Below are 23,529 nucleotides of genomic sequence, written 5' to 3'. Positions count from 1 at the left end.
CGGCCTGCGCGTTAAGGTATAGGCAATGTGATGCATCCGCCGCACTTCGATTCCTCGGCCGCAGGAAGCGCACCCAGCTTGAGTCGCAAGCTGACTCTTCGCGCTGCACTCAAAAGAGGCCCGTTCCCAGACTTTCTCGCGACTGAGCCTTGTTCCTGGACGTCTGGTCTTCCATTTTATTCAGTCGTCTTTTCTCATTCTCTTGTCCTTGCCAACATTACGCGGTTGCGATATTGTCTGTGAACCGGCATTCATCAACGAAGGAGTTATCGCAAAAGGAGGGACTCGGAGATTCTCGACAATAGGTTGGGCTGGGACGTTTTCCATTGATCGAAAGATATCATTTCATGATATTCGAAGGAGAACCCGCGGGAATTCGCGTTCGCAAAGAGTTGCAGTCGAGTTACGATTGACGGCGGGAAGAGTAAGGGCGTGCGGGCTCTCAACTCCTGGTCCGAGCTCATTGGAGATCAGAGTATCTCACGATATTTCGTTCATCAGCTCTTGAGCAGTGTCAACAAAAAGGAATAAAAGAGCGCGGGAATACTCTAGGAAGTATCAGCGGTTCTCTCGAGGGCTTTGAGCCCTGGTGCTCCCCGCACTTTCACCCGTTCTTTCTCCCTTGGGTCGTTCTTTGTTTAGGAACTCGGGGACGCTGGATCAACTGGGACCAATAGAAATAAGGTTCGTACTTCTCGTGCAGGACAAAGACTCGGCTATGTTAGCCTTGTTAATTGCTCGATTCAATCGATAACAACTTTGGCAGGTCTTGCTAGCTGAGAGGATAGGTAGGTACTAGTACGTATCTACGAATGACCTCCCAGCGCATGAAGTACATTAAGAGTTTAGGTAAGTACGAATGCCCCAACCAAGGAACGCGGAGACAGGACCTTGAATTATCGATCGTGTTTGACTGACTGGAATGCTAGGTCCGCGCACTGAAACCACCCATTGACCCGGAGTCACGGGGAGGGCTGGAGACCCTGCGTGGCGCGCAGTAAACGGGTCTGATCACCTGCATAGCCGGCTCCATCTTGCTGCACTCAAAGCCACTTGTTACGTCTGTGGACTGGGGTGTGCTTGGGGAAGCCAGTCCTGGTTTGTCGCAAACGCGGTGGATTTTGTGCTTAGCTCGATCGGTCGTCAGGCGATCTGCATAGGCAAAGGGTAGACTTTGAGACTTGCGCAGGTCGCCGAACTGAAATCCGACTTAATTGTACTGGTGCCCCCCCAGGATCTTCCGGGACCTGCCAATGTGCGCATCATCTCCATGGTACAGCGGTTCGTGTCGGATCGTCAAGACTTATACTCACCTTAGCCCGCCTACAGAACCGTGGTCGACGAGAGCACCAGGCGACAGGACAGCATCAGAGTACTTACTTTGGTACAGCTCCACCCAACATTATTTGCCTGGCTCAGCTGTCGTCTGATCTTAGTAAAGCCCGGCTTTCCAAAACCTTTTTCCACCACCGCGAATATTATTACTTTGCCGATTATTTGATTCTTATTATTATGCCTTGTGTTTGACTCGTCGGAATTTGATCTGTGCGTCAGAGACTCGGAGGCGACTTCCAGACCAAGACCCATCATTCAGCTACTGTCTTATCGTCGTGTGGCCGTGTGTTCCGCCACCTCTTCCATTACAGTTTGGTGGCCTATCCATGCCTGCTTTGAGTTCTGACTCTTGACTGGACTGGCGCTGGGCCTTTTACCTCGTTTTCATCCGATTTGCCGACTCTGAAAATTTGTTACTACGTACTATTGGATAGCCCGAAATACACGGTCGGGAAAGCTCCAGTTTACAACAATTTTTGCATTTTTCCTTCTTTTCCACTCTGACTTGAGAGCATTTTGCGAGACGTGCTGGGAAAGAGAAAAAGGTTCCATCGCGGAGAAAGAAAGGAAAAGCTCCATAATCACGAGGATAAGGGAATTTAAGCAAGAAAACGGGAGGCAAAGCAGCAGAACTTCGAAATTTGGTGGTGAAATTGACGTTCCTCCGCTGGTTGTGTTAAGGTTTGTCTGGAACCGGTGCTGAGTTCTGGCTCTGGCTCTGGCTCTGGTGCTGCCACTGCGACTGTCTTCGGCTGCACTCGCGCCTGCCGCTTGCGTTCTGACGACACCATCAACCCCCATCAAAACTACCGTCGCCGCTTGCGGTACATCAACTATACGCAAACTCACGCTCAATTCGGAGGGCTGCAGCTTGTCAATTTTCACTATCGCTCCACAAGTGCCGCCTGAGCTTGACTGGCTCCGGAAATCATACTACCGTTGTGCCCATCTTTAATTGTCCCCTCCAAATTCTCCCCCCACTACGGTATCTGTCCCCAAGCTTGACCGCGAGCTCTTCTTCTTGGGTCCCAGGGATTAGCTTCCTTCCTCTCTCTTCCACTTTTCTACGAAGCTGTCTCGAGCCTATCTTTGTCTTACCATCCGTCTTACTACCTCTCCCAGAGGAGCCCCGGTTCAACTCAGCTTTGGTTCACGGTTCTCGTGCTGACGGATATCCCCTTGTCCGGATCCTTTGGCTCTTTACCTAGTCCTCTTTCTGCAGAGCTCGCCTTGATGAGTGCGGCGAATTACCCGGATCCTACCCTTCCTCCCCCTTCTCAGAGGTCTGTCCCCAGTTCCTTGTGTCGAGGGCTGAATTTCATTCAAATCTCGCTAGTTTTGAGGCTTGCGACGCTGACGGTGTTGCTTCGCAGTGATGACTTTGACTTGATCGTCCGCCAGCAGCCCACCCGGGCGCGTGTGGCCGGCGGGAAGGAGAAAGGTACGTGAGGTCGTGTTCTAGAACGGCGCGCATCTGAAAAGAAGAGCAAAAGCTGATCCTGGGCTTGAATCTATTTTGCAGAACGCAAACCCGTTGACCCGCCGCCGATTGTGCAGATCAGGGTGAGGGAGGAAGGGACCTATCTTGCTCAGTAAGTGGCAGAATTTTGATCGCTTTCTCCTTGAGGCTTGTGTTTGCTAAAAATCCGGGTGGTACTAGGCATTATCTGCAGAGCCCGTATTTCTTCATGTGCTGTAGTCTCTACGATGCGCAGGATGATGCTCCAGCTCCAGGCTTACCGTCCACTAACCTCACTGGAACCTTGGTCTCGTCGCTGCATCGACTAAAGGATGTGGATAACACAGGTAATTGGCCATTTCTCCTCGAGGACATTGCTAGCGCGCTGACTGTCCTTATAGACGGCGGCTTTTTCGTATGGGGAGACCTGTCTGTTAAAGTTGAAGGAGATTTCCGGCTGAAATTCACGCTCTTTGAGATGCGAAAGTGGGTGGTTCTCAAAATTGCGCCCGGACTCGGGTGTAGAGTCTAGTACTGACCTTGCTGTGCCAGAACTGAGGTTGTGTACTTGAAGTCAATCATTTCGGATCGGTTCACTGGTAAGATCTGTCACTCGAGGAGAATCCTCGTTCAGGCGCTAACACAACGAAGTTTCGCCACCGAAGAGCTTCCCCGGAATGGCCGAGTCGACTTTCCTCTCCAGATCGTTTGCGGACCAGGGTGTGAAGCTCAGGATCCGCAAGGAGCCGCGAACTATAATGTGAGTGAGCCATGAGTGACTGTTGGCTTTCGACCATTCAAGAGACCAGGCTAACGAAAGCATTGTAGTAAGCGACAAGCGCCACGGCCAGAAGAATTCCCTCAGGCTCTCCCACGCTCTCCTGAACGCTCCTCTATGCAAATTCCTGCAAGTAACTACCCTACGTACCAGGCACCGAATCGTGACTACGCGTACTATGGACCTGTGAAGCGTCAGCGAACATCGGTCGACTTTGGTACTAGGAACGTTTATGAACCGGAAGGGCGGATGCGTCAGATAGAGGCATACCCCCAAACTGCGGCCATGTATGGTCAACCGGGAGGCTATCCGACTCCTATGATGCCAGGATACCCTACTGGACACACTGGAGTGCCCGACTATGCGGTTCGTCAAACTCAGGCCCCGTGGACTCACCCAGATCAAGATCCCTACAGCTTTCGGGATGATGGCTATTCCGGGGTTCAGGATGGTCTATAGCCATTTACTTACACTTGCTCAGATGTCGTACGGGCTTCCATCATCTACTCAAGTCTCCCAGATCCAAGATCCGGGTGCTCAAAGCCGGTCTAGTCAGCAAGCGACTATGCAATCTTTAGGCATGGTGAATCAACCGGGTACACCTGTATGAGCTGTTTTAAAAGTCGCGTTTCTGGGAGACATGTAGCTGACTGAATAAATACCCTTGAGCAGACTCCAGAGTCGACACGAGCAATGATGCAACAAGGATATCCTCGACCCCACTACACCGGTAGCTCTACAGTTCTTCCACCCCTGCAACAAGGACGCAATTACCCCCAGGGGACGAACGGCACATCGGCGAGAGGATATTTCGAACCATCGCCCCAGGCAGCTACGCCCATACTGCCATCTCAGCCTCTCGCACCGAGTGAAGCCGATCGATATGGTGTCACACCAGGCCAGACAGGGTTTGACCATCCAGGCTCAGCAAATGGAACCCCCCGTTAAGGACCATTACCTCGCATCAATACTTTTCTTTCTCATTATTTGATGGTCTTTTCTTATTCTCATAATGCCCTGTGCTTATCTCCTTCTTGCCCTTCGCTTTTGTGTGCTTTGGATAGACTGCGGGTTAGGTGTCTGGGTCTTACTACGCTTCATGGTAACGGATGGGATGCTTTACGGGGATACACGGCGCCAGTGGGAACAAAAAGGGTAACTGTGCAAACAACAGGTCGGACTAGCTGTTTTATATGGGCTTCGCTTCTCTTTTGACTCCGCTCTCAAGGGACAAAGGTAATGGTTCAATTCTTTGTATATATTTACTCTGCCACAAGTGCAGTGCATTTGCTGCTAGACATGCAATGGACTGGCTTCTACTGCTAACGACATACTGTGGTCTGATACAACAAAGGCCGATACTCTCTAGTCGCATCTTTTCTATTGACAGATCTTTATTTGAAGTTCTGTTTCAATTGGGCCAGGAGGAAAATTGATGGTGACTTCCCCGGGCCAGCAGCACCTCAAGCCGGATTTGATTGTTCCTGCCTGAATAACACCAAGATGTGGCGGCCTTATTGCCTGACCCTGATTTCTATCACCTCCAGGTATCAATCAACACAGTCATTGCCCCTCTTTCTGGACAGCATCCTACCTTGATCGGGGGCTTTGATTCTTTGTTACGCAGTCAGCATTGTTCACCATAGTAAAAGACCACCTTCATTCCCAATGCATCATGGCCACAATCTCAAACAACCGCAACCAGTCATTCGTCCCAGATTCGCCTGAATTCGACGACCTGGAGGTCCGTTGCACATGGAGCGGAGAATATGAAGAACTAGCCAATCTTAGAATCACCCTTGAGGTAAGTGGGATCGATCTCCACACTCGAGGTTTTAGCTCTCATTCTGAGACTGTTGCCGATGCAGGTCAAATGTGTTCCCAATACGCGATTACAGCTTTTGAACGTGCGAGACAACGACATCTACCTCAAGAATGCTTTTGCAGATTGCCTTTCGCGGGAGTTCGAGAATCAGATGGATAATCAGGAAGAGGATGATACTCCCCAGAGTCCTCTGTTTGGATTCTCTCCCCTGATCGTCGAGGGTGAAAACGAGATTGGCGTGCGCCCTTCTGTTGAGGATTCTGCAGAGAGTGTTCACGTCTCTGAGGCCAGTCCGATTCGTAAAGATGACGACGAGCCTTTAGAGGACCATAAGAATCCTCAGCATGACCGCAGGCCCGACACAGAGTCCACATTTGGAAGTTCCGCCTCTGCAGTTTGCTCTCCTAGGCCACCTTGTCGCCTACCAGGATCGGGACCTTCGACTACATCCCGGAAGAGAAGCGCTACAGATGCTGAGCTCCCTGATTCTGACAACGAGGACGAAATTGGTGGAGTACTGAGGGAGATCACGCCCCGCAACAGTCGCCAAACTTGTCCAGCCATGTCAACTACGGCAGAAAAACCTTCCGAAATAACCATTGCCTGCCCCACGAGTCCGAGAAAATCAGAGCGGCAGAGAAGATCAGGCTTGCTTGTCCGCAATGAGAACGCTCGTCCTACCCGTCCTATCAAACCAGCAGGTGGAGTGACGGCTTCGGAAAAGCTGATATTGCCTGGAATGTTGGCACATGAAGAGAAGACCTCTCGGAAGCCTAGCAAGATTCCTAAGCCGACATTCACCCCAGAAAATACGCCCTTGAGGTCTTCCGTGTCGATAGCTTCTATAGCACGTACGGAAATATTGCGGGATCAAGCTGTTTCTCATGACAATGTTGTAGGGCAAACTGCTGCTGTTGCAGACCCCATAACGGAAGTTGTACGGATGTCCAACAACGCGGATTTTGCTGCCACGACTGAATTGGGGCGCTCTCGTGAGCAGCATCCGCCATCCTCGCCAGCTAGTAAGTTAGAGCCCGTTCTTGAGGGGCCGGAATCATACAGCGAGCATCCCGAATCACAGTTTGCGCCACGTTCTTTGGAAGACCCGACCTACTCTTATGACCACGTGGAGAGTAACGAAGCTAAGCTGTCCGATCAACCAGAGGTGAAACTTGTTGATGGGCTCATTATCCTCAGTAACTCCGAGAAAGTGCAGCCAGCAACATTCAAGGTCACTATCACTGTATCTTTCTATATCCCGTTCCCAAACGAACAAGGATGGAGTGATCTGATGATCCCCGGGCTTCCGAGAACCGGGAATGGCAAGAGTGGATTCTTCCTGTTTCTTATGCCCTCTCGTCATGGCCTAGAGCTTCGGACTTTGAATGTGAAGAGGGCCAAACTAGTGGAGAATTGTTTCATCGCACAGTTCGTCAACTCTGGTAATCTCGTGATTCCCATGCGCAGGTGTGACAGAAGATATGGTGGTGATGTTACAGACTTTACTGTGGATCAAGAAGTCGCAGCTCACAGCGTGGTCAAGACGACAGCTGGCCACCAAGGTGATCGGGAGAAGTTCGAATTGAGGTTCAACGTAATGTTCTCGGTTAAACTGCACAACCGCTGTTTCTGGACCGACAGGTGCTCCATCCTCCTCTATGTGGATGGCGGCCCCGAAGGTTCTTACCACTGTGATCTTAGCCCGCGGAAAGGTGGGCTAAAGAAGATTCATATACTAGCTAACGAATATGCCGAGACTGGAGTTGCCTATATTCATGTTACCTGCTCTCCCAAAGACTTGGAGAAGCTTTGTCTGACCTGGGTATCGAGTGGTACGGGTCGAGAGGCTGCATACTGGGTTCCCCGGATATACTCAGCATCGCCAGCGTCGCGTGAGCGCACTAGAGATTTCCTCCGACACAATCTAATGGAGATGCTAAGCAAGTCTGCCTACTTCTTTTTCGAAGCTCGGGCCCGTCGGGGTGGATTGGCACATCGAAATGAACCGACCCAAGGCGATGGCCATGCTGAGCTCGCCATCGAAGATGTTAAGGACCAATTGGAGGACTCGTCGTCTGTGGGGACTGTTTCAACAGGGCAATTATTATCCCCGGTGGAAAGGGCAGTTCAGCTGCAGCTTGTTCACTTCGCTCAGGACGCCCGACAGTTCCTCAAATGGGCTCTCGTCGGATTACTCTGTCTGACTTTTCTGGGAACTAGGTCTTTATCGCCGGTCAAACCTATCTACCTTTGCCCCGGACAGGCTCCGCCGGTAGCCCAAGTTGGCCTGGAAGCCGCCGATTCAGCAACCCAGATCTCGCAACTCGACACATTGGGAAAGGCTGAGCACGGCCTCGGTAATACGGTTGATGGTGAAAGCATCGCGGGTCTAGATATGCTGAGCATGTTGGACCAGCACGGGGCTGTTGATGTCGGTTCCGCTCAGTCCGAAATGCCTCTGGAAACCGAAAGAGAGTATGGTGGACAGAGCGGGGATATAAACGCTGAAAGCGGTGCGCACGAAGAGTCTCCGAACTCGATCAGGGATAGAATTGACTATTGGCTTGGTTGGTCAGGTCCTATTGAGTAAATAAAACAGGTGTTACATGTATTTTATGGAAGGCCAGAGGCGCTAGATGTCACGATATTGATTCTAAACGTTCTATGAATAGCAACTTCCAGAAACTCTCAGTTACTGAACTCTGCTACTGCTCTGTTGAAAATGGTCCAAGACCTCCTCAACAGCCCACTTCAACAGCTCCGCCATCGGCAGCGATCCCTGTCCTGGGGCAACAGTAACACCAGCATCCGTCCTCAGGGTAACACCCTGCCCAGCCATCCTGACCAGCTCGTCGTCACCCTTAATTGAATCCAGCGGCCCCGGTTTCGCCACTTCATCCTCAGCCAACAGCAACCACGCATGGTCCCTCACATACCGTGGCCACACAATATCATCTACATAACCAGGGGGATCCGTCCAGAAGTTTTGTGACGGCCGATCATCCTCTGCGTCCAGATCCAGCTCGCCTTCATCCTCTTCCCTGCCCACATCAGAGACCGAAGACCGCTGAGGTAGGTCCGGCGTCGGCGCAGGGCCGATGGTCACATACCCGCTCCTCTTCTCCCTCCGCATCTTGACGAGGTCGTACGGTGCTGGCAGGAAGAGATGAACGTCTATCTGGTCGTGCACGGGTCGAAGCGGGTGCTTCCCTCGAGCATCAGAAACCGGCGGCGCAAAGAGCAAAAACCCCTCAAGAATCGCCAGGGTCCACTTCCCATCTCCCTCTGCCTCTTTCGGGAGACCCAGACCAGATAGTCGACCCCTAACAGCATCTTTCAACTCCTCGATGAGCGCATCATCGACACCGGAATCAGGTGAGACGTCGTTGAGGTCCTCCTTGGACTTCAGCCGGGGCGGGAGATGTCCGTGCTCGTGGACGTAGCGCAGAGAGGCAGAGAGGAAGTTTATGTCAAGGGCCTCGACGCAGTCCCAGTCTTGGATGCGCTGGCCGGATTTTGTGGTCGTGTAGGGGATCCTGCATTTCGTCAGTTATTTATTTGACGGCGGAGTGGATGGGGGAGAGGTACTTGTCGTCAGGATGGTAGAAATCATCTTCATGGATTATGAATGTCGATATAGGTGGTGCTTGTGCTTGTCCTCGCTCACTCTTCATATCGAGATGGGCAAAAATGCGCTGGAGGAGTCGCGCGAGCGTCGTTTTCCCGCTTGATGAGGGGCCCGAGAGGGCGATTATGGAGGTTCTTCCCATGGCTTCCGCTCTATCTCTCTTCTTCCTCTCCAATTTTCCTGGAAAGTTTCCGCAACTTACTTCCGAGGACGTAGTCCAAAGTGTACCATTCGGTTGTGTAGCTTGATTGGTTGATGTTGGTGGGATGGTGGGATGTTCCTATCATGTGATGTCATTTTGTGTGTGTCCGGAGATTTATATAGCCGTTTTTGGTGGGGTATATATAATGTATCTCTACGAAATAGAGTATACAAGATTGTTTCGTAGAGTGTACGATGATGGATTATTCTAATGCAAGAGACTCTTTCCAGATCCAAAACAGGTACTATTACTCCATCTCAACAAATCGCTCATCTCAGAAACCCGCCTTCTCCCTCTGGAAGTTGTCGCGAGTTAGATTCATGCCTATGTTAGGGCACGCTGGGGAAACCTTGGTGTAGTAGACTATCGAAGTTAGAAGCCTGAGAATAAATAAATCCGCCATCGCGCGTCTAACTCCGACCAAGCAACGTGCCTTCCTTCGAGGACCTCCCACCAGAGTCGTCTAGTTCTACCAGACAATGACAGGACTATTCACCTTGCATTATGCTACATTTATCCAGATAGACACCAAGTACATTAGACCAAGCCCTCACCTCTCACGCCGAGCGCGGAGGAGTATTCAACCAAGCAGGCGATACAGTTCGTTTAGGAGATTCCATGATAATCCCATGAACATCACGGAACTGCAGCTGTGGAGGCGACCGCTTTCTCTTCGGAGAGCCAGCACTACATCCGAACCCAACACCACGATGCGACGATTCACCGCTGCGCTTGCGCTTGACTGGTGTTGTGGGAGTCTGCGGGAGTGTAATCTCAACCTCCGCGCTGTCCGGAATCGGGAGGCGATGTCGGTCGAAGAAGCCTGTTGGGTGGCGGAGGAAAGCGAGGGATGCCGAGTCTTCGCAGCACGGCATCGGGATGAACTGCTCGTGCTGGATGATCGAGCTCATTGTGCTGTCGTCCAAGAGGTCGTTCTGGATCTCGGTATCAGACATTGCCTTGCGGCGGCGGAGGATCCTGTCCTCAAGTGTGTCTTGTAGGACAAGCGTTTCCACGAAGACAGGACGCGTTTGGCCAATCCGGTGAGCACGTTTGATGGCTTGGCTTTCAACGTTCGGCTGCCAGATGGGATTGACGATGTAAACTCGAGAGGCATGAGCAATATGTAGACCGTGCGACGCTTGTCGGAGATCCATCAAGAGGACGCGAACTTGTTGGGATTCCCGAAACAGAGTGAGGTACTCTTCACGCAGAGCTGGCTTTAAAGTGTTGGCATAGATACGAAAATCAATACCAAGCAGTTCCATGCCCTCTGCTATCCAATACGCCGAATTATTATTATCGTAAAAGATGATAATCTTCTCCGCCTTGTGGTGCTCCTGGACCTGGTCCAGCAGGTATGTGAGCTTTGCGGACGCGGTAGCTATTAGCTTGGTTCCCATTAGCGGCGAATCGAATGGAAGCTCCCTAAAAATTCCTCTATCAAAAGTTTGCTTAGCTGACTTGCGCTTGACAGGGCTTTCAGGTGTTGTCTTCTGCGGTGCAGCTGTCGAAGTATCAAAGCCATCGCGGTTTGATAGCTCATGGCGGATCTTGATACCTGCACCCGCCAGGCCTTCAGCTGGATCGCATGCTTGCAGGTGCTTCGTGACGAACTGCTGAGCGAGACGAGCTTGGGAAATCCCAAGTAGAAGAGGCTCACGATGAGCCTGTGCCGGATCCAACGCCCAGAAGTTCCGAGCCTCAGGAGGGAACCCTGCGACAAAAACACCTAGCTCATGCATTTTCTTGAATGAATTCCAGCTGACAGACCCTAATGCCGTCTGAGCAACATGAATGCCTTGTGTAAGTATCTCAATGTCGCTTTCGGTCATCTTCTCTCTGTTGCATTCGAGATACTTTGTCGCAACATCGACAGTTCCTTGCAACTCAAAATCCGAACCCGCCCACCAAAATCCAGCCTGACGTAGATTGTTGATCACGCGAGTTAGATGCTTTCTATTGCGCGTATGGAACATGTAATCCTGGTCTTGCCTCTCTGATGTAATGGCGTTGACGGCTAAGATGAAGATGAACAAGTTCAAACTCAGCTTGTCGTGAAATGTCGGTTCCAGATGAACCACCTTGTTATGCAGCCGGGGTAGAGGAATTTCACTGTGGATAACATCTAGGCGATGTCGCACAACTAAGCCTTGTAATGTAGCTCGCAGAGATGGAGCCTTTCGTCGTTGACCGTCGGTGCCCTTGGGTTTAATATACGTTGCCCATTTTGCGGGATCATTGTTTTGCGGGTTGGCCCAGGGCTTGACGCCCAGGAATCCCGCTACGATTTGGCGCAGGTTATCGAGGTCTTTCATCTCGTGGCCAATAGTCTTGCTAGTCTTCTTTCGTCCGCGTAGAGCAGCTGTGGTCGCTTCAGCCAGGTCGGTATCGTCTGTGTGCGTTTCCTGAGACGCCAGGCTAACCTCCACTCCGTATAGCCCGCTTGATGGTGTTCCAGATACTACCCAGCGCCTTTCAATATGGAGCCGATCGAGAAGGTGTGCCATAGTCGTCTGGTGCCCGTGGCCAGCCACATTGTGTCCCTCGTCGACGACGACTCGCAGCCAATGCACCTTGGTTAAAGGCGAGGCTTGCTTGCGACGGTCCCACCCTCCATTGCTGTGGTCACCAGCCTCTTTCTCAAACCGACTTCTTGAAAAAAGAACGATATCATATGTCAGCAGATCTTCGACCGCTGGAAGAGTGTCCGTATTGCAACGCAGGACCAGGACCTTAAGCCCATGCGTGTGGGTGGAGATCTCGCTAACCCAGTGATCAAGTAGATTGGGCGGTACAATAATCAATGTCCCTGAACAAAGACGAACATGCATTTCGGCTTGCCGAGGATACTCCGCGCTCTGGCGGCCAGTATGTCTCCCTGGCACCGGGGGAATGGTATAGGCACCGCGGTTGGCCTCGCATGCCTTGAGACATTCGTCATAGTGCTCCCCAATCTTCCTCAAAGAGTCAAAATGACCTTTCCATGGCAGCGAAAGCCGACCAGCAGCCGCCGCAGCCATATCCAGAAGGCTTCCAGTCCGGGATCGTACCGGGTTATGCATTGTTTGGTACTCCAAAGGAATTTGCGGGAAGTGGCCGCTTGTAGCCAGAATCACAGCCAGACAAATCAACGTCTTTCCGCAACCCATAGTCTCCGCGAGAATACCCCCACAGGCCTCCGAATATAGTCTCTTGTCCCGGACAATGTCGCCCTTCTCTCGGTCATAGTAATATTCCTGACCTGTAGGACTTGTACATGGCTGCAGGCGCGGATCGAGCATTTGATGCGGTTGGACTTCTCGTTGAATCATGGTGGCCGCGGATCGGCGCTGATAAGGATATAGAGGAGTTTTCAGGCCCAAAATGCCACTGTATGTTTGTGGCGCATCATTGCAGTTCTCCTCAGCGGAGCATGTCGAAAGTAAATCTACCATCGCGTGCTTCGCGAAAGGGTCTTTGATCATCTCCACCCTCGGTGATGGATTTTCCAGGGTGTTGAATATGTACCACAGTGACTCGTCTTCTGCACTCTCAAGCGAGATGGCCTTGATTTTCTCCCCCAATCGCGCACCACCTCTCCAAGCCTCAGGCGAAGGATCGACTTTCGACATGATATTTCGCAGAGCCCTTCTTAGCGCCGGACTTTTCCGATGCACATGCGTCTGCCCAACATCATCCGGCAGAACATAGACTCGTACATAGGAGAGGTGCAAATACTGCCCATCTCGATGGGTTGTTGTTCGAATCCAGTTGTTCTTCTCCAAACTGGCGATTTCAGCGTGTGGGAACGCAGTAGAACTCGTGGTTGCATGGTTAGACTTCTCCAGTACACCAACAGCGATAAACGAATCCAAGTTCTCAAGCAACATCTCCCTCTCTGACTTGGGTGTACCCTGTAAAGACTCTGGAGCCACTGAAGTTGCAGGCGTAGCGATAGAGTTGGTGCTGCTATCTGATGTGTTAGGCAGAGATACTAAGCCCAGGTGTTGCTGGGCCGTCATCTCAGTGGGGCCCTCAGGGGGCCCGGGCTTGGTAGTGTTACTACCCTGCACATAAGGTATAAGTTTGTGTTCAGAGTGAGGACTAGATCATATGCCAACTTCGCGAAACCTGGGGCAAACAACTTCTTCGCAAGGCTGAGGCGGAATCGAATGAGAGGGCGCAACACACCTTGCAATGGAAGGGGTCCTCTGAGGCCCGAGAGGGGAGAGCAAGAGGCCTCCCCCCGCCTATAGAATCCAAAAGCATATCTATAAAAGCCTTCAGGCTCGTTCTTCTGCAATATATCAGAAATGATGAGATGGGTCGACACGAGAGATTATGAGATATGTTCCTGGGGCACTCTTGCAACCAATCGTTGTCATTGGTTGGGACATCGTACCGCTCTACGCTTTCCCTAGTTGGGTCCCAGGCTGTGGGAGTTTCGCCTCAGGCATCTGTCAGCGCCAGAAGAATCTGAAGGACAAGTAAAAAAGTTACTCGCTGGTGGCAACTTCAATGACTACTGTCTGTTGGCAAACATCATTATAATAACCGATAACATAGGACTAACTTGGCGCCTCAAAGGGTGAAGATTTTCAAATGATCCTCAGTATGCAAAATATCCAGAAAACCTCCAGTCCGCCAAATGAAACTGTAAGTTCAGATAATAACCCTACCTTTCAAAAGCCCCAACTTGCCAAATGGTACCGGAAACACGAAACAATGCCAAAGCAAAAAGCCTTAAAGAAAAGTAAACTATTGAGTAAGATAGTCCTCAATCTCGAATCCCACACGCCTTAGAAGCTTCTCTTCCAGTTCCTTAGGACCATTAACGAGTCTCCGGATTATGACCGTTCTCGAGTCCTGCAGACGGATCTCCACAGGGTTTCCGCCAACCTGCCTCATCTCTTGTGCATCACACTCTCGCACGTAAACCGTGATGTCAGGTCCAACGTTGGCACGCCAAAGAGATGCCATCCACTGCCAGTGATCCAAAGGCTTGAACTCATCACCGATTGGGACTATACAGGCATAAGCGTCCGCAGTCGTGAGCTGGTATTGTGGAATGAGCGCCACAGGCAATGGACCGGCGCCACTGGGCTCCGTAGGCGATGATGCGGCCTCCGATCCATTCTCGCTTGAAGCTGGCGGCGAGCTGATGTGCATATCCGTCGTTTTGTGAATGATAGTTCGGGGCGAGACGCCTGGGGAGCCTTTCTGGCTAGTCCCCGAGTTTGGTTCCGATGACCGACGCGGAGCTTCCGACTTGACGAAGCTTTTTACTTCGTCCGATATGTGATGCCATGCCGAGATGAGTTTGATATACTCGACGGCACCTTCGTTCATCTCCTCCGGTTCTGCGCTGTTTTCTCGGACAGGTTGACTATCGGGGCCTTCAAAAATGCGGGTGTAGAACTTCCCTTCTTTACTCAAAGCGTGACTTAGATATTCCGTTATAGTCTTCACCAATGTTGCGTCTTGCCCATCAACTGCGATCACAGGGCCTCGGCGTCTCGAGTCCCCTTCACGGAAAGTAAAAGGTAAAGGTGGTGCTATCTTAGCCAGAAGCTTGATCCTACTCAGGAAGGGGATGCTCTTTATCGCCGCCTCTGCACTCATACCTTCCTGCGGGTAAGCAGAGACAGGTGTGATGGACTCTGCCACAGAGGCTGAAGTTTGCAAAGGCGGAAGCTTTAGGCTGGGGTCCGGGCCCGGATGTTCTTTCACTGGACGAAGTCCCCGTTGTGCTTGCATTGTCTGGGCAAACCCTCGTGCGCTTATACTGTCTGATCTGGATGCGTGTGACGGTATGGAGTAAGGGGTGCCCGTGGGACTCCTATCACGATGGTATTCTGTTCTGTATGGCAGATGAGGGTTGGTTCGTCGTCGTTTCGAGTAAGGCGATTGGGGTCCGTTCTCATCCCACTGACGCTGCCGAGAGGATCGCGGTTCTCCGTGGCTTCCAGGCTTCATTGGCCTTTGACCTTGGTCAGAACTGTAACCTCTCGGCAATGACGCATCTGAATATCTCCCACTCGACACCGAGCCGCTAAACGTAGTGCCTGGGGATGTGGGTGGATTCATGATACGGCCGCCACATCGGTTGCAGATGGTTGAACCCGGCGGGTTATGACTGATTCCTGAGCTTAGGGTTCTCGAACTCCCATCGCGACCATAACGGCGGGGCTGATACCGGTACTGGGGGTACTGTTGTTGATGCCTTGCTTTCTCTTCCTAGAACGGCCTCATTAGCATGACGAGCAACAATGCAGAACTCCTGCAGCCTGGTTTGCAATTACCTCTGCAAGGTTCTTCCATTCATCCTTGGTTGCCTGCGGGAGCTTTCTCCATTGCTCCCCAATGATCTTGGAGATCTCCGGGTTAGCCAAACCTGGGTTCTGGGCTACCACCGCTGCCTGATAATGCTGGCGGTAGAGAATGAAAGCTAGAGGGTTAACAAGAGTCAGCAAGTTGCTCACAACTCTCACTCTTGGAAGAAGAACCTACCATTACGTGGTCGAGGAATCTTTGGGTCCGGTTGACATAGACAGAACTGGGTGGCTGCGTCTACAGAGCTGGTGGGAGCTGCCGACTTCACTGGGCTGGACGACGATGAACGCTCGGACACTGAAGACTGGTCTCGATATGGGATGGACTTGGATGTTAGAGCAGCGGTTGGTCTGGGAGCTTCGAGGGGAGCTGGGGGCGAAGGAGGCGCCTGGTTCCCGCCAACTCTGGACCGATGGAGCGACAGCAGGTTGACCTTGGGCAGACTCTCTGAGTAACGATAAGAGGGAGTAGGAACAGGCTCTGGCCGATGCTCGGCCATGACAATGTCGTCGTTCATGATCTTGTGTTCGAGTAGATTGCTGGTTGGCCTTGATAGAGAGACTTGGGGTGAATCATAATGCAGAGCAACAGGCTTGGGGAGAACTCGATCGTAAGACATTTATTAAGAAAGCCAAAGACGAGGAGAAGGCGGAGATGAATGGAAGAGGCAACGGGCGAGAAGCAATGAAAGAAAACGAAGTGAGGGGGGCGAAGAGGATTAGGAAGAAAGAAACAAGCAACCAGGGAGCAGAAGAATAAAGAAGAAAGAAACGCGATATGTATAACGCTGGCGGATTGACAGTGGACAGTGGCCAGCCTTGTGCTTGGACGCTCACAATAATTATAATTATTATGGGAAGAATAATAATTATAGAAATAAAATAATCAGGTCAGATTGATCCGATTCGCGATTTTTCTTTTTGTCTTTCTTTGACAACGCCCAGCAGCTCTAGGCCGTATACTCAAACGGAGCACGGAGCCAACCAGGGAGAGACAATTTGGGTTCAAGTCCTTTGTTACCCTAGAGAAGGGACTCAGCATCTTTTAAGCCTTCGTCTGGGGTCTCTCCACTGAGCCCACACCGAACCCTGATGCTGACCTGACGCCGGCCCTGGAGAGTGTTGGCCCTGTTGGGTTCTTTGTCCCCTCTGTTGGACCTGCTGTGCCGCAAAAGTTGGCAGGCGAGCGGAAATGGCACATTTCGATTGTCTGGCAGCTTGGTCGCGAGGTGGTAGGTAGCAGTGCCTGAGTGGCAGATCCAGAATGCCTAACTTCCTGGCAAGTCTAGAGGACTCTGGAGTCTGGGTCAAGAGTGATTATTGTTGTCGTTCTTTGTTCTCTCTCCCGCATGCGGCGTGCGACAGGGGACCAACCATCCAATAACTTCGGCTTCTCACATCCACTTTTACAGGACGTGACAGGATAGCTTCAATTTTGGTGTGATTTCCAGCCAGTGACTGACAGTAGCGCCTTTCCAAGCGACTTAGTGCTGTCTATTATGCATCCTCCAACCATCATCTGCGCCGTCACCAACAGATCTCCGAGAAACAAAGAAAGAAGCAAAGAATGAGCGAACAAAGAAAATGGCAGATCTTACCCCCACTGGGCCTGCAGCCTACAGGGTTCAGACTTGCGACGTTTGTTCATGTTGCCCTGTGACGCTACTGGGACGAATTTGGAATTCCATTTCTAGTAACATTCCAGGACAACTCCGCCTGCTTTTCATCATCGCGTTACAGTCCCCACGCGATTGGCGACCCTATCTAGACGCTCCTCGGCGCTTTTAGCCGTTAGGTCAAATGCCACCCTGCGAGATCCGCGCTCGACCCTTGCTTGTTGTAGCGGGTAATCAGCGCGCGCGTCTACTTCCAACTTTTGGGTGAACACCTTGTCTAAGACTTAATCGCTCGGTAGCAGTAGGAGCTGGAACCGGCTTTGAGGCCCGGTCCATTTGGAGAAGGGAAAATCCGTCCTGCTTGTTCGCTCGCTCTGAGTCGTTTCGGAACCCAGTCCTCTTCTTTAAAGGGTCTCTTCGCAGGATGTGGTCATGATCCCCTCTCATAGCCATCGCTTACTGTCACGTCGGTACCTGTGCAGTTTACTGTCAGTTACCGTAGCCACATCTCCTCAATGCCATGGAAGACTTCCGTGCCCATGAGTCGGTGGGCTGATGGCCCGAGATGCATATCGTTCCTAAATCACGTCAATTCCGCTTGCTGACTGACAAAGAATGCTTATTTCTTACCAAAAGAGATATTTCTCCGGGCTCTTGCATCGCTTGTTCTCCGATGTTACCACCCACTGTGGACTGCTTTCAACACAGGCGCTTTCAACGTTCTCCCAGCCAGGATCTTGATTTTTCCCCAATCCATTGGCTTCTTCAAGGCCTGCGGCATAGAGCTGCCGGTCTCGGATAAGGTCGGTGAGAAAAGAGTCTGTGTCAAATAGGTAAATAGTCCCTTTCCCCCATTGTTGTGCTGCGTCCCGTAGCTTGCCATTCCAACGCTGGACCAGTTTGACGGTATCTTTGTACTGGGAAACATGCTTATCCCCGAGCGGGCGAAAGGCCGGAAGGAAAGTCACATCCGGAGCCAGTGTTAGGATGACTTTGAGGTCATCCGTGCCCCAGCTCTGAGACAGGAGGTCAAACTGCTCCATGATAACCTCAACGCTACGGTCAACCGACTTGCTTGCGGTATCGTAGTCCTTTTCGATCAAATTCCACAGGTCCCAAACCCCAAACGAAACCACTACAATAGTACGATTGCGGCGAGAATGAACTGCCGCATCGTCCAGTTTCTGGACAACCTTTGTCTCAGTGGCCACCCACTGCTGTACTTGGGCTTTGAAGTCAGCTAAAGGAGACTTGTATAGACTGAGAAAGGTGCTAGAAAGCTCCTCATTATCGACGACAGAGCCGATATAGCTTCCTCTCAAGGACTTAGCGGTCTGCGCAAGGTTCTCATGATGACATGAGAACTAGATACAACACAGTCAGCACGGCTTCTGAGTTGACCAACGCGGGTGGTGCGGCCAAGACTCACATAAGAGCAAAGGTGGTCGGTCCAAACATTGCCACCCAGGGCTTCTTTGGCATTGTTGTCGCTCCAGGTGTCACCAAAAACGACCAACCTGCGATCAAACGATGCTGTCGCCTGGAAATCCACGATTGGCTCATTCGCCCCGCCAACTCGGCGGTAGTAGAAACGCTGGGAGCCGAGGAACAAGGCAGAAAGTATGATGCTGAACGCCGCAAAGGCGCAGACGATGTGAAACCTGCTAGCAAGCCTCATTTTGGGCGCGTATTCCACAAACAAAGCACGTATACAAAGAGTCGTCTATGCGCGCTGAGCAGGCTCGGCACCTAAGGATTGGGGATCGGCGAGCTTTCTTTGTCGCCGTTACTTGACCGCAGATGGCTGATAGACGGCTGACGTTGGCAAACCAGGTATTGCGGCGACACCAGAAGTGTCGGTTTCGGGAAGAAAGGTCGAAAAGAGGCCAAAGTTTTGAGCGACGGAGTTGGCTTATATCAAATATCAAGTGTCGCGTGAGGAACGGAGAGCGGAATCCGACGGATCAACGGAGGGGAAACAAGGGGAAAACGATAGGGGAAGAGGTAGTGCCTTGGGGTAAAGATAGAAGAGCGATGCAATCAAACGGATGGCGGCAGTGGGAGGGCAGATATTCATATCTCGCCCAGGAATTGGGTGAGAAAGGAGAAAAGGGGAGAAAGAGTTCTTGCAAGGTTAATAGTCAGAACTGACTTTCTGGAGAAGAAACTGGACGAGCAACGTTAGTGCATTGCGTCAGCGATAGGAGGCGGTTCCAGGAACACGTTTCTAGGTTCCTTATACGTAGCGGGCTTTCCATGTGTTCTGCCAAAAGGCCCAAGGAATGAGTGTCTCCAGAGACAGCGCTATCGACGCAACTACATACTGTACAGCATCCAGACGATACCTGACTGTGCTGACGCCACAAGAGCTCTCCTCTTGGCCCCTGTCAAGATCGTCGAGCGACGATGCCTGGGGTGTCGACTGACTAAGAGCCCTACCGAGGGGTCTAACCCGGGTTGGGCTAGTCGCTGAGTCAGCCGCCCACAGACCGAAATCTCGCTACACCAAAAGGAAACCCGACACAAAAATCCCCATCGTCCTTTGCTTGTCCGACCGAACGCACCTCTTCGACCGTCGACAATCCCGCGCCCTCCGTCTTGACCGCGCATCACCGTCAAGATGAAGCTCAACATTTCCTACCCGGCCAATGGGTCCCAGAAGATCGTCGAAATCGACGATGACCGCAAGCTTCGTCCTTTCATGGAGAAGCGCATGGGCGCCGAAGTCAGTCGAGTCCCTCCATCCCCGGTTTCCACATACACGTCCTCCGCGAGAACAAGAATGCAAAGATAAAAAATGAGAGGAGATTAGGCACAATGAATGAGAACGAATGGCTGATTGCGGCGTCTTTGGTTATTAGGTCCCCGGCGACTCTCTCGGCGATGAATTCAAGGGTTACCTGTTCAAGATCACTGGTGGTAACGACAAGCAAGGTATGGAAGGACTCTCGATCTGGGGTTCGAATTTGGTTATGTCAATGGGCTTTGGATCCATATTTGGAACAACACATGTGCTTCGGAGGGGAATTGCTCAAAGTTTCTGATATGAGGTTTGAAGGCTAACATGACATCTTTGGTCTATAGGTTTCCCCATGAAGCAGGGTGGTATGTAACAACCGCAAACCGGCAGACGACCGCGAATGTCGCATCAACAAGAAACTTACCAACTCTCCAGTTCTCCTCCCCACCCGTACTCGCCTCCTTCTCGCCGATGGCCACAGCTGCTACCGTCCCCGCCGTAGCGGTGAGCGCAAGCGCAAGAGTGTCCGCGGTGCCATCACCGGTCAGGACCTTGCTGTATTGGCTCTCAGCATCGTCAAGCAGGGTGAGGGCGAGCTCCCCGGCCTGACCGACACCATCGTTCCCAAGAGACTCGGACCCAAGCGTGCCACTAAGATCCGCCGCTTCTTCGGTCTCGACAAGAAGGATGACGTCCGCAAGTTCGTTATCCGCCGCACCGTCACCGCCAAGGAGGGCAAGAAGGACTACACCAAGGCCCCCAAGATCCAGCGTCTGGTGACCCCCCAGCGTCTCCAGCGCAAGCGTCACAGGATTGCGCTCAAGCGCCGCCGCGCTGAGACTGCCCGCGAGGCTGCGTAAGCTCCCCCGTTTCTATATGATATCAGTTCTATTGGAGACAAGTGTTCTAACTCGCACTCAGTAACGACTACGCCAAGCTCCTCGCCACCCGTGTCCACGAAGAGAAGGCCAAGAAGGATGAGCTCCGCAAGCGGAGGGCTTCTTCCATGAGGAAGTAGAGGGTGTTTTGGTTGTTTTTCTTTCTCTGAGGGGTTTCTAATGGTCGGGTTACGTACGTCTCTCTGTTATGGCTAGGGAAAGGAAAGGCAAAAAAGAAACAGAATCTCAAGACACGACGGTCATCATCTTCCTCTACCTCACCCTTTTTTTTGTAAGAAAAGAAAATAGGACAGCACGCGGAGCCTCTTCATTGGGAGTGAAGAGAGAGTCTTCAGTTTGCTGAGAGCCTCGAAGGCTGGGGGCAGCAATGGAGGATACCAGCCGTGCCGATCTATTGAAGATCTCGTTTCTCTTTCCATGATGGTAAAAGATAAAATTCAAAATGCACTTTCCTCTCATGATTCCCCTGTTTCGATATCTACTGATGACTGTTCCCTCTATTTTCAACCTTTTGTTTATATTTAGATCGAAACGTTTCGCTCTTTGTTCCAAATGTGGATACGGTGACTGGTCAACTTTCGAAATCTGCGGACTTATTCTTACTATCAGTAGATTCTTTGACCACTTGGCAGGAACGATTCGCAACAAGGGTGACTTTACGGCCCCAAGAGCGCATAGTTTCATCTCAAAAGACATACCTACTAATAATGATTCATACTCAAAAGGTGCAACAATCAGCGTAGTACTCAAGTTTTAAGTTGTTGATATTGTGGATAGCAGCAGAAACTCAACAATGCCGTAGTACCATTCAATAAGAATATCATGACTTCACGAGCATGCCAAAAATGGAGAAAAAAAAAAAAAAAAGGGAAAAAAAGAAGAGGAAATTGGGAGCACAATTGAGGTATACGTACAGAGATGCATTCAAAGACAACCAGCGCCATCAACTTTTTGACCTAATCTCCCAGTGTAAAACATGAAGAAGAGATCATCTAAAGCTTTGTTTTCATTCATACTTCATAATAGAAAAGAAAAATGATCATTACAACTCCCCGTACCATGCTCAAGATACGTAGAAACTCCAGACACGGGATTGGAAATTTAAGCGACTGTGTGGGAAAACAGGAAGCTGACGGATTCACCGTTATGGGTGCGGCGACAAGCCTCGGCGAGCGTAGGGCTGATATCGATCGTCTCGATCTTGTCGCATTGCTCCTTCTTCTCTTGATGGGGAACAGTGTTGGTGACAACGATGCGCTTCAGACAGCTGTTGTTAACATTATCGATGGCCTTGCCAGAGAGAATGCCGTGAACAACAATGGCGTTGACTTCCTTCGCTCCATGTTGCATCACTGTATCCGCCGCTTTGACGAGAGTACCGCAAGTGTCAGCCATATCATCGACGATAATCGCGACCTTGTCTTTTACACTGCCAACGAGGACCATGCGTGAGACCTCGTTCGGGCGCGGGCGTTCCTTGTGGATCAGCGCAAATTGTAGGTCCAATCGATCAGCGATGGCGGTAGCACTGTACTCTAGCGATTAACGTACAGTTCTAAAGAGTAGCATGGTAGGATATCTCTACTTACCGCTTCGCACCACCGGCGTCAGGGCTGACAATCACACAGTTGCTGACATCAAGATTCTCCCGGATCCACTTGAGCATGCTAGGCTCAGCATACAGGTTGTCGACGGGGACGTTGAAGAAGCCCTGGATCTGACTGGCGTGGAGGTCCATAGTAATGACATGGTTGCAGCCGGCTGTCTGTAGCATGTTGGCCATGAGTTTAGCGGTGATCGGTGCACGACTCTTGTCCTTCTTGTCCTGACGAGCATATGGGAAGTTCGGAATGACAGCTGTGATACGTCTCGCGGAGGCAGTCTTGCAAGCATTGATCATAATCAGCAGCTCCATCAATCCGTCGTTGATGTCGTTCGGCCGGGTCGATTGCAGAATGAATACTATAACCGACGGACAAGCACGCCAGTCAACTTTCAATTGCCCGAAAACAAGTCTCAGAACTAAGAGAGACCCGGCAAGGAGCTCATACCGTCCTCATCTCGCACACTCTCTCCTATCGTCACGCTCGTTTCCTGGTTTGAGTACTGGAGAACCATGATCTTGGTCAATTCGATGCCGAGCCTAGAAAACCAAGATTGCCAAGTTAGTCTAGCAAATAGGTATAGTATATATGCTTTTGTATAGCAAGATTTGATGATATACCTATCTGCAACCAGATTTGCCAGCTCGGGATGACTGTTACCAGTCAAAAGCTTGATAGAATTCGTCGCCATTGTAGCTTATGACTGAGGGGAAGAGTGGAGAGCGGAATAGAGAAATAGGCGGCGACTGCGAGGTTCACGAGAAATAAAAGTGTTCTAAATGATTCGCAAGGATTGGGTATAGGCAAGTGTATAGAAGTAGCAAAGAACCGGAGAGACTCTGGCCAGAAAAGAGCCTGGATGACCTCCGAAAAACCCAAAGAATTTCCCCGCTGCCCGGCACCTGACTTTTCTTCCGTTCGGACTCCCGTGACCCCGCTACACTTCCAGGCAGCAAGGCATCCGCGCAAATCCACTCCAGTCAAAGGCATATTCTATGTTCGGGTACGAATGTCGATTAGTTTGATAACCAAGTTTTGCGCAACACTCTGGATTTCGCATGAAGATTTGCTGGAATACATGAAATAGGAAGAAGAATGCCATTGCGCCTCCGGGCCTGTCAACCTGCAC

The 23,529-nt window shown here is 51.2% G+C and overlaps 9 protein-coding genes across 9 annotated transcripts; 3 read left to right on the top strand and 6 right to left on the bottom strand.

Moving 5' to 3' along the window:
* The first annotated feature begins 2,753 nt into the window (after positions 1–2,753).
* On the top strand, positions 2,754–4,899 carry vosA. Its single transcript, XM_071038000.1, has 9 exons — positions 2,754–2,776; positions 2,858–2,927; positions 2,996–3,141; positions 3,196–3,280; positions 3,347–3,393; positions 3,446–3,554; positions 3,623–3,938; positions 4,054–4,176; positions 4,245–4,899. Exons 3-9 carry the CDS (start codon positions 3,024–3,026, stop codon positions 4,518–4,520), a joined length of 1,074 nt encoding a protein of 357 aa, XP_070905522.1. The 5' UTR covers positions 2,754–2,776; positions 2,858–2,927; positions 2,996–3,023; the 3' UTR covers positions 4,521–4,899.
* A 348-nt stretch (positions 4,900–5,247) lies between these two features.
* BJX68DRAFT_260257 (uncharacterized protein) lies at positions 5,248–7,987 on the top strand (the record flags this gene model as incomplete). The annotated part of the gene is made up of 2 exons (XM_071043846.1): positions 5,248–5,376; positions 5,441–7,987. The coding sequence occupies 2 exons, from the start codon at positions 5,248–5,250 to the stop codon at positions 7,985–7,987; spliced, it is 2,676 nt and encodes an 891-aa protein (XP_070905521.1).
* A 51-nt stretch (positions 7,988–8,038) lies between these two features.
* BJX68DRAFT_4690 (ribosylnicotinamide kinase) lies at positions 8,039–9,323 on the bottom strand. The gene is made up of 2 exons (XM_071049239.1): positions 8,986–9,323; positions 8,039–8,933 (listed from the first exon to the last, which is right to left on the bottom strand). The coding sequence occupies exons 1-2, from the start codon at positions 9,165–9,167 to the stop codon at positions 8,090–8,092; spliced, it is 1,026 nt and encodes a 341-aa protein (XP_070905520.1). The 5' UTR covers positions 9,168–9,323; the 3' UTR covers positions 8,039–8,089.
* A 104-nt stretch (positions 9,324–9,427) lies between these two features.
* BJX68DRAFT_4686 (DEAD/DEAH box helicase) lies at positions 9,428–13,553 on the bottom strand. The gene is made up of 2 exons (XM_071049238.1): positions 13,401–13,553; positions 9,428–13,276 (listed from the first exon to the last, which is right to left on the bottom strand). Exons 1-2 carry the CDS (start codon positions 13,476–13,478, stop codon positions 9,785–9,787), a joined length of 3,570 nt encoding a protein of 1,189 aa, XP_070905519.1. The 5' UTR covers positions 13,479–13,553; the 3' UTR covers positions 9,428–9,784.
* Positions 13,554–13,967: 414 nt separating this feature from the next.
* On the bottom strand, positions 13,968–16,059 carry BJX68DRAFT_260254 (putative HMG box transcriptional regulator; the record flags this gene model as incomplete). The annotated part of the gene is made up of 3 exons (XM_071043845.1): positions 13,968–15,446; positions 15,512–15,657; positions 15,720–16,059. 3 exons carry the CDS (start codon positions 16,057–16,059, stop codon positions 13,968–13,970), a joined length of 1,965 nt encoding a protein of 654 aa, XP_070905518.1.
* Positions 16,060–17,116: 1,057 nt separating this feature from the next.
* Positions 17,117–19,114, bottom strand: BJX68DRAFT_4679 (uncharacterized protein). The gene is made up of 3 exons (XM_071049235.1): positions 18,587–19,114; positions 17,788–18,521; positions 17,117–17,735 (listed from the first exon to the last, which is right to left on the bottom strand). The coding sequence occupies exons 1-3, from the start codon at positions 18,833–18,835 to the stop codon at positions 17,651–17,653; spliced, it is 1,068 nt and encodes a 355-aa protein (XP_070905517.1). The 5' UTR covers positions 18,836–19,114; the 3' UTR covers positions 17,117–17,650.
* Positions 19,115–19,695: 581 nt separating this feature from the next.
* BJX68DRAFT_222483 (40S ribosomal protein eS6) lies at positions 19,696–21,645 on the top strand. Its single transcript, XM_071037999.1, has 5 exons — positions 19,696–19,882; positions 20,019–20,091; positions 20,242–20,262; positions 20,333–20,753; positions 20,819–21,645. The coding sequence occupies exons 1-5, from the start codon at positions 19,778–19,780 to the stop codon at positions 20,913–20,915; spliced, it is 717 nt and encodes a 238-aa protein (XP_070905516.1). The 5' UTR covers positions 19,696–19,777; the 3' UTR covers positions 20,916–21,645.
* Positions 20,816–21,808, bottom strand: BJX68DRAFT_4602 (uncharacterized protein). The gene is made up of 2 exons (XM_071049222.1): positions 21,711–21,808; positions 20,816–21,497 (listed from the first exon to the last, which is right to left on the bottom strand). Exons 1-2 carry the CDS (start codon positions 21,718–21,720, stop codon positions 21,049–21,051), a joined length of 459 nt encoding a protein of 152 aa, XP_070905515.1. The 5' UTR covers positions 21,721–21,808; the 3' UTR covers positions 20,816–21,048.
* BJX68DRAFT_222482 (ribose-phosphate diphosphokinase) lies at positions 21,661–23,287 on the bottom strand. Its single transcript, XM_071037998.1, has 4 exons — positions 23,021–23,287; positions 22,848–22,939; positions 22,386–22,758; positions 21,661–22,324 (listed from the first exon to the last, which is right to left on the bottom strand). Exons 1-4 carry the CDS (start codon positions 23,089–23,091, stop codon positions 21,898–21,900), a joined length of 963 nt encoding a protein of 320 aa, XP_070905514.1. The 5' UTR covers positions 23,092–23,287; the 3' UTR covers positions 21,661–21,897.
* Between the last annotated feature and the right edge of the window lie 242 nt (positions 23,288–23,529).

Source organism: Aspergillus pseudodeflectus (genome assembly GCF_044049435.1).
Source record: "Aspergillus pseudodeflectus strain CBS 756.74 chromosome Unknown BJX68scaffold_1, whole genome shotgun sequence".
NCBI lineage: Eukaryota > Fungi > Ascomycota > Eurotiomycetes > Eurotiales > Aspergillaceae > Aspergillus > Aspergillus pseudodeflectus.
This window is presented reverse-complemented; position numbering and strand designations above follow the sequence as displayed.

Excerpts from the sequence above, each read along its gene's own strand:
- BJX68DRAFT_222482 (XM_071037998.1), bottom strand. The coding sequence starts at position 23,091 with ATGGCGACGAATTCTATCAAGCTTTTGACTGGTAACAGTCATCCCGAG. Across the intron at positions 22,940-23,020 it reads GCAAATCTGGTTGCAGATAG|GCTCGGCATCGAATTGACCA; the intron begins GTATATCATCAA and ends TTGGTTTTCTAG. Across the intron at positions 22,325-22,385 it reads GACGCCGGTGGTGCGAAGCG|TGCTACCGCCATCGCTGATC; the intron begins GTAAGTAGAGAT and ends GCTAGAGTACAG.
- vosA (XM_071038000.1), top strand. The coding sequence starts at position 3,024 with ATGTGCTGTAGTCTCTACGATGCGCAGGATGATGCTCCAGCTCCAGGC. Across the intron at positions 3,281-3,346 it reads ACGCTCTTTGAGATGCGAAA|AACTGAGGTTGTGTACTTGA; the intron begins GTGGGTGGTTCT and ends TTGCTGTGCCAG. Across the intron at positions 3,939-4,053 it reads CTGGAGTGCCCGACTATGCG|ATGTCGTACGGGCTTCCATC; the intron begins GTTCGTCAAACT and ends ACACTTGCTCAG.
- BJX68DRAFT_4690 (XM_071049239.1), bottom strand. The coding sequence starts at position 9,167 with ATGGGAAGAACCTCCATAATCGCCCTCTCGGGCCCCTCATCAAGCGGG. Across the intron at positions 8,934-8,985 it reads TTCTACCATCCTGACGACAA|GATCCCCTACACGACCACAA; the intron begins GTACCTCTCCCC and ends GACGAAATGCAG.
- BJX68DRAFT_222483 (XM_071037999.1), top strand. The coding sequence starts at position 19,778 with ATGAAGCTCAACATTTCCTACCCGGCCAATGGGTCCCAGAAGATCGTC. Across the intron at positions 19,883-20,018 it reads AGAAGCGCATGGGCGCCGAA|GTCCCCGGCGACTCTCTCGG; the intron begins GTCAGTCGAGTC and ends TTTGGTTATTAG. Across the intron at positions 20,754-20,818 it reads GAGACTGCCCGCGAGGCTGC|TAACGACTACGCCAAGCTCC; the intron begins GTAAGCTCCCCC and ends ACTCGCACTCAG.
- BJX68DRAFT_4679 (XM_071049235.1), bottom strand. The coding sequence starts at position 18,835 with ATGAGGCTTGCTAGCAGGTTTCACATCGTCTGCGCCTTTGCGGCGTTC. Across the intron at positions 18,522-18,586 it reads CCGACCACCTTTGCTCTTAT|TTCTCATGTCATCATGAGAA; the intron begins GTGAGTCTTGGC and ends TGTTGTATCTAG. Across the intron at positions 17,736-17,787 it reads CCGGAGAAATATCTCTTTTG|GAACGATATGCATCTCGGGC; the intron begins GTAAGAAATAAG and ends GACGTGATTTAG.
- BJX68DRAFT_4686 (XM_071049238.1), bottom strand. The coding sequence starts at position 13,478 with ATGCTTTTGGATTCTATAGGCGGGGGGAGGCCTCTTGCTCTCCCCTCT. Across the intron at positions 13,277-13,400 it reads AGGACCCCTTCCATTGCAAG|GGTAGTAACACTACCAAGCC; the intron begins GTGTGTTGCGCC and ends CCTTATGTGCAG.